This window comes from Mugil cephalus, chromosome 12 (assembly GCF_022458985.1).
Source record: "Mugil cephalus isolate CIBA_MC_2020 chromosome 12, CIBA_Mcephalus_1.1, whole genome shotgun sequence".
Lineage (NCBI taxonomy): Eukaryota > Metazoa > Chordata > Actinopteri > Mugiliformes > Mugilidae > Mugil > Mugil cephalus.
The window spans coordinates 8776685-8790881 of NC_061781.1; the positions used below are offsets into that span (position 1 = coordinate 8776685).

General features: G+C 40.6%; 1 protein-coding gene across 17 annotated transcripts in view; it reads right to left on the reverse strand.

Annotated features, from left to right (window-relative positions):
* The window catches only part of stxbp5l (syntaxin binding protein 5L), a 121997-nt gene that overhangs the window by 33163 nt on the left and 74637 nt on the right, over nt 1-14197 (reverse strand). For all 17 annotated transcript variants that reach the window (XM_047600583.1, XM_047600581.1, XM_047600579.1 and 14 more), the window contains exons 6-14: nt 11862-11925; nt 9099-9182; nt 6437-6560; nt 3726-3801; nt 3204-3358; nt 2263-2335; nt 1185-1332; nt 816-883; nt 158-198 (exon numbers count right to left, since the gene is read on the reverse strand). In XM_047600583.1, the coding sequence (XP_047456539.1) occupies nt 158-198; nt 816-883; nt 1185-1332; nt 2263-2335; nt 3204-3358; nt 3726-3801; nt 6437-6560; nt 9099-9182; nt 11862-11925 (833 nt within the window). The remainder of the gene's footprint in view (nt 1-157; nt 199-815; nt 884-1184; nt 1333-2262; nt 2336-3203; nt 3359-3725; nt 3802-6436; nt 6561-9098; nt 9183-11861; nt 11926-14197) is intronic.

Genomic DNA, 14197 nt, shown 5'->3' on the forward strand with positions numbered 1-14197 from the left:
CAAGCCAAAGGCAAATCTGAAATCACTCATCATGGAATTCATGAAAACGTATTGTTTATTCGAGTGTACTGGTGTGAAACAAAAGCCTCAGTTGAAGAAAACGTTTCAACTAGTGTTTGGCTGCAAGAACAGAGGAAAAGTGTGGAACAGGGCTTACTTGCAGATGCATCCCAAAACTTAATGGAACCGTCAGCGTGTCTGCACAAAAAGAAAGAACAGGGAAAAATAAAGAGAAATGTAAATGATTTAATCTTGCTGCTTGCTTTATTTTCAGAAATGCAAGGTAGTGATTATGATAATACAGTTTTTGAAATATAAACAAAAAGGTAGACACTTGTTAAAGTTCTCATAGCTGAAAAGTAAAGACGAATTCAAAGCCTCCTCTAAAAATGCCCTCGTGCAAGAATCAAGAATTTTACTTTTTTCACAGTGTGTAATAACATCTCCATGTGGGCCCCAAAGGGCTGGACCACCACTGATATCAGTGAGTGTTACCCAGAAGCAGACACCACCCGGTGCGTGAGCTTCAGAACAGGTTACCTTCTCTGTCAAGCCCTGACAGAGCAGTGTGGCACCAAGCTGCTCTGTGCTGAAGCTGGCGCAGTCTCAGATCGCACCTTCAAAGTGCTATAAATACAAAATCTAAATCGCATTCATCTGGTGTGTCATGGCGTGCGAAGATATGGACGTCACATTAATTGCGGCTGGTGATACTGAGCATGTTTTCCCACGCAGTTTGAGCTAATTGTCACCATATGTTTGGACTATACTAGGTATTTCTGCGCCTTCATAATATGTCGATATGTCTGACTTACCCTGTGATGATGATCTCTGGATACGTGTGGGAGCCCAATGTCCACGTTCCTCCAGTGATTGGCCACTCCTGACATGATTACAGACAGAGTTGCGATTAATCAGATCCTCTTCTTTTTTTTGTCCCGCTGTGCTCCATGTTCTCTGTTAATTCTAACATTTCATCTAACACTTTTATATTTCATATCACTTCACTTTCCTCAAGTATAAAACTGTACTGATTAAAATGGTGCGCGGCTTAATGACAGATAGTCTGTGATTTCCTTCAAGTTCACTGGCAATTACTGTTGAAGGATGAAGTTACATTAGTTGATAAATTCTGTTGAATGTTCACTTTACACTCCAAAGGGAAAGTGATTCTCTTTCCCTACCTTTTGGCTGTAGCCGGTCTTCTTGTGTTTTGCTCCTATAGAGTAGAGGATGGGGATGATGTCTGGGGGACAGTCTGCAAAATACGCTGTGCAGGTAACAGGAGACTCGTGGACGTCCATGGGGTAGGGGTTCTCAAAGACAGGGAAGCTGTAAGATTCAAGCACATGATGTGGTATAATGTAAATTACACATCTATGTTAGAATGACAGAAAAGGAAATGGAAATCATTGTCATCTGTACATCAGCAGTGAATTGTTTTCATTCAATGAAATGAGGAAAAAAAAACAAATAAGCAAATTTTATCTGCTTCTATTTTAAAATGTCTAAGTATTATGAAAATGTATGCCAATCTGCAGAATCCCCTCCCCTAACTTATCCTCCGTTGATTTAATTATAATGAACAATTTAAACCCAATTAGCAGCTTATCAACGAGCCGACAATGTCAAAGATGGTCTGGACATGTTAAAACTACTTTCGATGCTATCAGGAGACATCACAAGTCTAACCGCCGCAATTAAGGAACCTCATTTGCCAGGAAACCTCATTTATACATTGCTGCTGCTCGTATGTATTCCCAAGTGTTACTCTGTCAAACCTGCACGACATTAGCGGCTTTCACCTTCACTTTCATACCTTCTGATAGTGGTAGCAAGTTAAATCTAGCTGGGGGGGAGTATTTTCACCCCGAGAGAGAAGTGACACGTCTTGATTTGAAGGAGAACATTGGGAGCCGCATTCCCAAAGCATCTTCCTAAATAGTACTAAAGATTCAAACTGTTCTCTCTTAAGAGCGTTTACAAAGCTGCTGAAGAAACTTTTTGGACAGTTTGACAGATAATGATCAATTTGACAGTTAAGAGACAAGTCTCCCTCTATCTCATGAATCCCCAAACCAGGAGCAACACAGCCCTTATTTTTCTGAGCTATTTTTCTTATATACAGCCTTACAACATTAATGATCTCTCCATTAAGAAGATTGAAGGGACACTGGTTGGTTCTTTAACACTGCTGCTGAATGTGACAATCTGGCCTATGGATACATTTCATCTTGCTTTATATGTATATTTCACACATACTTGCTCTGCGTCAGATCCACCACGATTAAGTCCTTCTCCAAAAGCACCACCACCGCGTAAGGCTCCTGGACCTCTGTGACACACAGAAGAAAAAATGGATGAAACTTTGTCCCTGTTTGCGGGACCTGACACCACACATTTTAAGTGTCTTAGAATGACATTTCATTTATTTTCAGCACTCTGTAAATAAATGGCACAAAAAACAATGAAAAGACTAAAAAAGTAAAAAAAGAAAAAACAAATACACCACTCTTTCCTTAGAAGTCACCAAAAAAGATTTTTTTTTTTTGGTGACTTCTAAGGAAACAGTGTTGTATTTGTTGTTTACATGTACTCATGTAGTACATGTAAATGCAGATGCAGAAAGCACAGGGTGTTCCCTTAGCTACCATTTCAGCTCAGGAGGTAGAGCGGTCATCCAATAACTGAAAGGCAGGAGGTTCAATTCCACCCTATCCTATCTCTAGTCTGTCCTATTGTGTCTCTGGGCAAGATACTGAACCCACCCCGCTCCAAGTGATGTTTAGTGGTGGTCAGAGAGGCCATTGGCGCGGACTGGCAGCCATGTTTCCATCAGTGGAAACTGCAGCTGTGACTACTGAGATCACCACCAGCTGTAAGCACTTTGAGCATCTAATGGTAAAGCGCTATATAAAACCAATTCATTTATTACTATCTAATATTTTCTCCTATGAACCTATGACGCCTTTCAGTTGTATCAGCTTCTGTTGATATGAACTGGAGTAGGATTTGTCACCTCTTGAAGAACTGAAGTCCTAAATTTAAACTTGCTGTTGCTGAGTAGGTAGTTGTATGAAGATTCATTACTGCAGTGAACCATGCCGTTCAAATCTAAATCTCTCTGCATGACTTAAAAAGCTCAGAAACCACTGAGCGGAGAATACACATCCCGCAGAGTAATTCGCTCTGTATGCACTCACCGTTGTTGTAAGGAGTCTCACAGAGCACCATGAACTCTACGATAGGATAGTCCATCTCCAGCACAGTGATGGCCTTGCCATGCATGATGGTTAGTGTTGGCCGCCGTCCTGCCTTGTCATATGAAAGACCCCCGGAGAAGATAACAAACGGCTCACTGTTGTGAAGGGAGAGAAGAGATTTAGAAAGTGTCTTTGCAGGACCATGTTAAAACCAAAATGAAAAAAAAAATTATTATGAAAAATAACATTATTCTGTCAGTCATTAAAACTTTAAGACCTGTTCGTGGCTTACAATCTGCTTTTCTTATTCTATAACCGATTAAATAAAATATGTGAGGGAGAAATGAATGCCCATTCTCTAATCTATGAGGACATGCAGTAGCTTGCCAAATAAATTAATAAATGAATGAATCATTCATTGGATCTCATCTCAGAGTCTCAGGTCCCTTGTTAGCCCGAGAATAACGCATCCAATGCAAACGTATTCAGGAAACGCAAGACTAATTCAAATAATTCACACACCTGTTTCTTGACGTCTTGTACTCCACTTTGAGTATAGGTTTACATGACTCCTTCCTCCCGTCCTTCTGTATTTTTCCTAAATTATAGCAAACAGAACGAAAAGACAATATTACAGACAACATCTTAAGGTGTTTTCTATTGTGTTTGTTGTACTGTACTGGTACATTATTGATTTGATCAGAAAAACAGTAGCGCTAGTGCTACACTTATGTGTGACAAATTGAAGTCCACCCAGTTATAAATAAATGCAAAGGGAATGCTACTGCTTGAATACTATACAGCTAATACAATATGACGTGTCTTTCCTGTTTCAATCCATTCATATTCTCTGACATATAACTCACCCTATAGCTGCTTTATTTAACTGACCAAGGCACTACTCTTCACTAACAACCCTTCCCTCCACAGGTCTATTCATAATGTAGGTTTCATAATCTCTCATTACAAAACTGATCACGACATTAAGCGTGGAACAACTCCATCAGAAAAAAAAAATCTCTTTTTGTTCCCATTTCCCACTTCTATTCTTGATTACTAAGTACTTTGTTACCTTAGTATTCTGTAAATGGCAGACCATTATCTGAGTTAGCACATTAAAGACAGTTATTTTCTGCTTCCTGCTTCTCATCATGAAATGATTTTGTCTCGGACACAAAGAGAAAGTCTCTGAGCTGGAAGGCGACGGGGCCTTGGGTTTTACCTCATAAGAACAGTACTTTGAACAAATGCCCAGCACTTTCTGAACAAATGGGACAAGTAAGCAGACGTCCATTATTTCAGAGTTTAACAAAAGAAATACAGTCATTTCAAATCATTTCAAGTAAAGTTAGATTTTGTAACAAGAAAAGAACCCTAAGTCTACTGACAGTATGTTTATTCTATTATATTTAACATTACTACTGCTATGACATGTTGAATTAATTCCAAATTTCTTAACACTGGAAACTGGATCTAAAAGCTCTGTGACTTAAAAGAAACAGCTAATGGCTGTGTAAGTACAATGTCAGTACACAGGTATATTTCCTTCGAAGTACATCTATAATTTACTTTACTAAAACATAATTGGTAACTCTTTCCAGTCGTGGTACAACATTCATCAATAGACCCCATGTAGTTGGGGTAAAAGCACGTTGTATGATATATTTACGTACATGAAGCTGTCCCTGTGTGTCTCTGTGTGGGCAGGGAACTCCCACACACGTTTGACGAGAGGTGAAATAATGCTGCTGGCGATGGAGGAAATGTAAACGGAGGAAGGGGCAGGACATTTCTAGAAAGTCTTTCATTGGATCCAAAATCAAACATTATCAGTTACTCCTGCTACAGTTGCTAGGAGAAGGGAAATCAACCAAACCAAATACACCGTGCCTATTAGGGGCTGAACCGACTGGTCGACTGCTGACTCTTTAAGCGGGAAATTGACTAGTCACCGATCATGTGACAATATCAGCACGGATGCTTCCGAGCAGACAAATGAGGAGCCCGGTGGGTCGTTGCAGCAAAAACTAGCAGCGGTTCATCAATCGTGTGGAAATACTTCACTAAAGATGAAGCCCATTTTGCTGTGACACTGAAATTACTACTACTATATTCAGGCCAAGCATATAGATTTCTGCTTTCTACTGTGTTTTTATGTGTGATGTCATAGACTGTCACTGTGAGCAGATTCATTAAATTACTTTTAAATAATACTGTTGATTTATTGCCACTATAAAAAGCAATTTAAAAAGCAGAGCAGAGTTCCTCTCAAAGCCTGGTTTTAGAGCAACAACATCCATCAATCAAAGCAGATAGTGAAAGAAACCAACAACACAAAGTGACTGAAACCATTTTTATACAGATCAGCACAGATGTGATGGGTGTGGCTCGCAGTATCTTGTCAGATTATGTTAATTTATGTTCTACTAGAACAAAGCGAAACAGTTTAATTCCCGGGAGATGACACATCAACCGTTTACTCTTCTTCACTTTCATGTTCACCTACACACTTTCAGATCTCCCCTCCTCCTCCTCCTCCCACTTAATGCCACTCTGAGACTGTGGAGCACTAAACAGCTGACGAATATCTGGCACACAAAAAAAACATGTTTCAGGCTGATCGTCACCCATCACTCACATCCTTCCCTCCTGCCTTAGTGTTTTGAGGAGTTGCCTAAAATCACAGCTGGCAGCGAGGAAAACAGAAACCTAAAAAGGTCAGGATACCCTGCCCCAGCACACATCCAAGCCAAATTATTCAGTGGAATCTGACGATTCTCACCAGACAGTGATCTGGAAATGGCACACTATACACGTCACAGTGACCGTCATTTTCAGATCTGCTTTGTCATGCATTTAAAATGTGCAGACACCTGGAAAGGACTTGTTGATCAAGACTGAGCTGATGAGTTCCATCCACACATTTCTACCATGAGTCTAATTGACTCAGACACACAGGTGAACCGTTTTATTGCCGATGTTTTCCACATTGCAAGAGGCAAGGTTATCAAATGTGACTTTTTTGTGTCTGAATAAAAATATTTTGCAGACTGTGCACCTTCTCTGAAGTGATCTTATCACTGGAATAGTGGTATGTTAATCTCATGTATCACACACATACATTAGTACCTCTACAATATTCATTTATTTTACTCAGATCATTCATAAAATCATCCATATTTACAATACTTCTTTCTTCCCAATGATCGAGTAATGGCAGCTGTGCATCTCACCATGAGGGAAGGTGACCTGGAATGGCTTGGTGGTATTTCTTAGGTTCCACATCGTCAGGCTGCCGTCTGAGTGACTGCACATGAACTGCTTCCCTTCATGGTGCCAGCTGACTGAATGGATGGCCTGTACCAACGAGAAGGAGGGAGCGAACATTTTACAAACAAGACATATAAAATGTACAACGCTACAATGCCTGGCCAAATTCAAAGCTTATCACTTAAACTTTGGGTGAAATCAATGTTTAATAGTGAAAGTGATTAGTCAATCCTAATCAGTGAGGCTAACCGGGAAAAAAGGGTTCAATTGCTAGGGAGCATAAAGATTGGACTCTGGAGCAATAGAAGAAGGTCATGCGGTCTGATGAGTCCTGATTTTTTTGTTATTTTGGTCAGGCAGTGCATAATGTACTGTGTTTTAATATTCTGATTATTATCCATCATGCAACATCACCAGGATGCAGTCTGATGAGTTCTATTTTTATAAAACTATCTGCAGTACCTGCAACAGATGGTATGCCCACACAAAGCCTTGATCTGAACAAGAAACTGCGACAGACTAAATCGACAGAAGAACTGTGGAAAGTTCACGATGCTTGAACAATCTGCCTCCAAAGTGGAAAATTGCACACAAACGTTTTTTGAAGAATTGGCAGGAACAATTCTTGGTACTATTTATAAAAGCACATCCACTTTTAAATGAATTGGATGAATTATGGCAAAGGCAACAAAAATAAGAATCCTTCAAAAACCTATTACGGAACAATAATCTGCTCAAAAAGCAGGTCCTTTTCAAAAGACAGTGGTAATTTACACACATGTCCAATGCAGTGACCAAAAATGCATTTGATAATATGCTTAAATATACACTTATAAGGCTGCACAACCACTCTGCAAACTATTGAGCATTATCCAGTATGATCCTATAAACAAATACAAAACGAAGATTATCTGACAGCTCAGTATGGCAAGTTCATTGAAAGGGTGACACCATAAGAGGCGAGATTCGAGCGGCATGTTACATAAAATGTCAACATATTTCAAGACACTTTGACAGGAATGTTCATTTATATTTATGGCGCTGTGCTGCTCAGTGACATGCCGGCTGAGGCACCAGGTGAAACAGCATTACGTTCAAACAACACCAACAAATTGCACAGAAATGATGAAGCTCGCGTTCCTTTTGACGCCCTGCGTTCACCACACATCTATTGTTGTTCTTAAAACCCTCATCGTATTCTTTAGGAGCTTTGAAACATTATTCACAGCTACTTGTGTCAAAGTTACAGAGGCCATCACCCCAGGGATACAGCAATATATACAACCTGCATTCTAATGTCAAAATTAACAGCCCCGAGTAGATCTGGCCTCATATTGTTCCTAATTAACCTTTTGTCATTTGCATATCCGGTGTGAGACAGCTTGTAATGATTGGAAAATGGGATGCTTAAGACGTATTTTGTAATCCTCAGGAAAGGTGAAAGAGTTTGATGCTTCAAAAAACACAAGGTTAAAGGGCGGCAGTGACGTCTTGTACCTCATGTAACGTTCATATAAGGCTAAAAAAGTAACATGACGATGCTGCATCGGTGAGACTTTGATTCAGTGCTTTGGAGGAAATAAAAGGTGGTCTACAAATGATTTAATGACAAAAGCGTGTGTGCTGCATAACAGTTCTCGGTGGCACCAATAACTCTAACTGTAATTCAGCACTTCTTACTAAGCTGTAGAGGTGTGAGACAAAGAGTACATGCTACCTTGAAGATGGTTCACAGAAAATCACGTTTGTGAAAGTGAGCAGAATGCGACTCTTTACAGGAGACAGAGCAGGAAATGAGAACCGGCAGCAGGCACAGGATAAGTGATAAAGTCTGGGGGTCAGACTCGGTTTCAAGGAACTGTTTCAGTAAATACTACAAATGTGAATATTCCACAGTAGAGTGTGTCTACAGCTTTTAAACCTCATAAGATACCAAATAATAAAAACAGCATTATTAATTATGACAACCACTACAAGAGTTTTATCATCTCTATAATCCCTACGTACTCATTATTTATTGTTATTAAGTAAATCTGCTGTCAATGAAAATATTTATTTATGCTTTACTGCATAGTGTCAAATAAATACCTTCCAGCTACTTGACACACAAACAGAGACACTTGGAGCAGTCTTTATGCTGCTCTCTAGGTGAAATGGCAACAGATGCAGCTGACAGTACTGTGGAAGCTGTCAGAGGCTGCCTGGACTGCTACGAGCATCCCCGGGTCCTCCAATTACTGCTTCTTCAAAGAGCAGTAATTGGTTGACGGTCAGTGAAGTATAGCACTTGATGACAAAGACGCCTTGTTAAAAATAAGGAACTAAGAAAAGTTATTGCTTCTTCTGAAGACTTGAAATTCATTCTATGGCAGGACGTTGGTGTCATGGGCAGTTTGTCCCTGCATATACACAACCCCTTTGTTGTACATACCCCGCTGTTATAACAAGGCATCCCCACAGAGATCCCTCAAATTAAACGTAAATGGTATGAAAGTTGTGAAAAAATAGGAAACCTACTTAAAATGCCACCTTTAATGAAAGGGCAGCGCAATGACAACGACAGTGGAGACCATTGTAGAAACCTGACAGTAACACAGATGTTGTTTTTGCATGAGTGCCGCTCACCTCATCGTAGTAGATTCTGAAGTCGGCCTTCTTGACCCGCAGGTCCCACTGTACAACTGTCCCACTCTCAAACCCTATAAGAAGCTGCAGAGAGGAGAGGAGTGAAAATAAGAAGCGACAGCAGACGTAAGGGTATTGAATGCACCAACACTAACGTTTGTGAGGCTTCCAACGCAAAATCACTGACAAGTTCAGTTCCATGAATACTGCTGGCCCACCTCTAAGGGAGATTTCAATATGGTTTAAATATTATTTTTAAACTGCATATCTTGCATTGCAGTCTGAATGGCCACTGGGGGGCTAGGAGATCTCCCACTAATACTTTTTCCTTTTGCAAGCTACTGGGTTTTTATTCTTCATCGCTGCAGCAGTCAGTTAGCTAGCAGTCATCCTAGCCAACAAAAAAATATCAGTTCATAAAGCTGCTACCAGCTACTCTGACTCCAGTAGACTTTACATGGAGAAGATCAATGATGTTACTTGTCTCTCTAATCAATTACCAGATTGCTACAGTTCATTTTAGTTGGTGTATCAAATTCCAGCAATTACAGGTGAATATATTTCCTTTCTCTTATTTTTAAACGTGAACCTGTGTTGTTAAAATGTTGGAAATTGCAATCTACCATGATGTAGCTGTAAGTGTAACATCTATGCAACTATCTCACAGTCACAGTCTTGGCTGCCTCACTTATCGGTGGATGTGGCTGTTCATAGCTATATAAACACACACACAGACACAGATTTATTGATTTGCACAGTGCACATGGACACACGCATGGAGAATGAGCCCTTTCATATACACACGCAATCCTCGCACGTGTCTTCTCAGCTGTATTAGTCATGGATTTATACATTACACCGTGGAGATGAATAGAGGGACCACAAACACACAGCTCTCACATGCGCTGGCGAGAGAAATACAACTAAAAACAAACAAACACTCATACTCTCACGTCACAATGGGCACACCATGAGAAGAGAGCCCATATACACCAAATCTGATACATATCAGAGGAGAGATTCCGGGAGGTGATTAGAGGAACAAACGGCTTAAACTGAGCGGAGGAAAACCAGCTCACTCCCTCACACGAGAGAGGAAAGACTGAGTGACATCTGGGTCAGAGGATGGGATGAGTTGAGGGCAGCTGAGAGCGGAGAGCACGAGAAACTTGTCATCTCCTAATAAAGTTGCAAGCTGAGGGAGACAATGTCAAGCTTTCACATTAGCAACTTCTGGATTCAAGATGAACGATGATGCAATGTTAATGAGTTTAAAAAACAACAACAGTATAATCTCAAATATATGCAGTGTTTGGAAGCAGATCTGCGTTGACGTGTAAGGAATAAACAAGCTGAGACTTATTTAAATGATGAATAGATATTAAACGCAGGAACAGCTTTCAGATTTCTTCGACATGAACACTGTGGGCAGTTTAAAATCAGAACATATTGCAGCCAGTAGTAACACTGCATTGAAATGACGGTCATTTCCTCACAGCGTAAGCAGAGATCTCATCTGCTGAAAAATCTTGACAGGAAAAGCATTAGAGTCAAAATCCAGAGAGCAGTTTGCAATCAGCACCTTGGACACAGTCGCGATGTGATGTGAAGTACGGCAGGAGAGAATTCAACTTCTTCATAAAACAAGTTCTGTTGCAGTCGGTCCTTGGGCTCCAAGGGGCTCCGAGGAAAAAAGGTTGGGAACACTGATGTAGACATTGTTACATTCAGTGGTTGTCCATTATTATCATTACACACCACATGTACACTAAACTGAACTCTGCACTGAGTTTACACTACTGTGTGAATGAATGGACGGGTCAAATGCACAGAAAGAATTCTGGGATCGGTGAGGGAATAATAGTTATTATTGTTATAATAAGGTGCAATTAGTGAACAGATTAAATAAATGCTTCTGCCACATCTGCAGAAATTGCCTCATGGTGTTTTGTGATATACTGCTGCTGCAGACTATTGTGAAAAAATGTGTTTTGTGAGATTATGATGACCTGTGACCACCAAAATCTAATCGGTACACTTAATAATTTCAGCAAATTCCCTAAAGGTGTTCCTGAGATAAGGCGTTCTAGACAAATGCATGATTTAACAGGCCTATTGCTTCCTAAAAGTGACATTTTCACGCTACGCAGCAACACATCAGATTTTTTTCATGGCACCAGCAGCAACAGCAGTGAGTGGCAGCAGTATGTGACAGAAATTGTAAACTCATGTCTTCACAGCTTGTCAAGTCCGTTTTCACCCAAGAGCAGCAAAGTCCGTTGGGAAAATCAATATACTCCTCAGTGACCTTTCTTTAACAGCAACCTCCACCTGCCACTTTTCCCACCAATTTGACTGAAACTTGAAATGAGAGTAGCCGCGGATCCGTCACACTTCTTTTCTTCAGTGTGCATAAGTGAAACGCGCGAGGACAGAGAAAAAGAATGTGAGAGCAAACACAGGAGAGACACTTTAAAGGGAATGGCTTTCTTTCAGCGAGCCACAAAGAACGGCCGGCTGAGGGAGCGAGAGGTGAGCAATTAGAAAAAAAAAAGAATAGGGTACAGAAAGACAGAGAGCAGATGATGAAAGAGGAAAAGCAGAGGGAGGCTGGAGAACAGATACGCGGCGGAGAAGAAAAAAAAGCTGATATTTAACTAGAGGTTGAGAAGTGGGAAAATGGAGAGAGCCTTTGACATTAGCGCCCGTGCGTAAGGAGAACCAAGAGGTGTCGCTGGGTGTCTCTTTTATCTGCCTACTCACCTTGCCTTCATCCTTTGGGCTGTCGCTCAAATGAACCACGGGCCCCGGGTGAGTTTTAGTTGATCTGTGATGAGAAGGAAAGATAAAAAAAAAAAAGAGGGGAAAACAAATCAGCTTTAATCCTGTGAAACAATGTAGTGAGATGCACGTTGTTCACGGAGAACACGGAAGTAATGAGCAGGGGTTCGTTCTACCCGTACACGCCGCAGTCGACTGTTCAGATCACAAACACATTGTATACCAACACGCTGCTAAACAGTGTGACATTTATAGGAGCTACAAGGAAGAGAAATTACACACCGACTGCATTCACAGCGCTGTCAGCAGGAAATAATAACAAACAAACCTCCGGTATTTATAACATTTTTTGTTGTTGTGTTTTTGTTGGAGCTGTAATTTGGAAGAAAAAAAAGACTCCATAACACATAAAAAAGAACCTCCATCTTCTGCCATTACAGCCAAAGACCACGGAGGGTTGACATTTAGATGCATGGTACATTATTTGTTTCTGTGGTGATGAAAAATGACAACCTTATTTTCACTGTGCAAGCGGCGCTCTTGAAACCTGGCATTTCTTCTTCGTTTTCTTGGTGCAGAAAGTCAATCACAGCCTTTTTACTCAAGACATTCACATCACCATAAAGTCACAGACACAACCTGTTCTAACCGTTACTGTTTTGTTAACTGGATAGAGCAGAAAATATCAGTGTAGTTTCGCTATAGCCTAGTATTTATATTTTTTGATATGCTTCTCTTTGTTATATGCCTACACCACAGCGCAGTGGCAAATACAGCACGTTTTCCTTCATTATGATAAATAAATTCATTTAATTTGCACTCCTCGCCTTCACTGCAGACCTTTGGGTAAACAAAAATCAGTAGGGTTGTAACAGTAGGGTTACAACAAGCTCCCTGAAGCGGTGGATATTTGCATGAATGATTTTAAATGTTTGTTTTTGAGTGTGAGTGAAAGCAAACACAGAAACTATCCTGTCCTCTTAATAAGTGCACTATGGATCGCCATCAGGGATAAATTAACGACCAATCACCAGCACATTCGGCTGTATGAGAATTTCTGGAAACTCAACGGCTGAATGCAAAGGCTGTTTACATCACGGACCATTATTATTCACAAGCTACCGACAGATGAGTGTATTTAAAATTATTCACATAAAAAAAAAAAAATCACAATTTAGTCGCTTAAAGACAGACCTTTGTTATGCTGTTTTCTGTGTATACTTCTTTACAAGACGCTCTGAGTACGAGTTAAAAATAGTTGCATAGATTGCATAGTTAGAGCCACAATAGCCGCACTAATGGGGAACATGCCAGGTTGTAAGAGCCTCATATATTTATTAAAAAACTGGATTCAGCTTCACCAGCTGCAGCATTAAACGATGTGTAAACTAGTGTTTCAATTATTACACTCCAGCAATATACAGAACATTATTCACAAAAGAGCTGGTACGCATTCTCATTCCCTTTAGGTCGATTTGTACGTAATTTTACTGATTTCAATTTTGAATGCATGACTTTAGCTTGAACCATTTCTTCCACCACTGAAGCATAAATGCAGCATGCAGTCAGTCCCATCAAATCAACAATGCAAAGAAATGGCGATGAAATAACCTTCCACCCAAAACCCCGGGGCCGCACGATTCACCGTGTTGCCATTCTCCAACAATTCAACAAGGGCCACATGATCTGCAGCGGACGCCGCTGAAGCTGCCACCATCAGGATTTTTTAGCATTGTCGCTGCACTCTGAGCTGATCTGGGGAGCTGAGGTAAAGTGTGACTGACGGGTTCAGATGGGCCCGTTTAGTTATGCCTGCTGCCGGAGAGAGATAAAAACATGAAACCACAGCAAGCTTTCTATACGTTTCTATTCAGCAGTAGTAATAAGCCGAGGTATCAACGAACTATCTGCAGTGTAGCGCACCTGTACGACCGCTGCAGCGCCACAAAGAGCTAATCCTGCTACATAGGCTACATGGGACAAATAACACACTGAGCTGAAATACAGTTTCTGGTATGTCTCTGCACTTTTCACCCCAGACCTTTAGTCATGTTGTATATTAACAAACCCACATCACACACACACACACACACACACACACACACACATTCATACACACAACAACACATCAAACACAAACAAACTACACACACTACCACACACGCACACCACGCACTAAGCAGTAATTCTTCGATTTATATAAAAAACAGTATTAAGTTGGTGGAGAAAAAGGGCTCACACGGTTATTGATTGGCTAGAGTGGCATGACTAAGTGTAAGGCGCGATTTAAGAAGAAAGTTCCTGGGGATGAAGCCTTC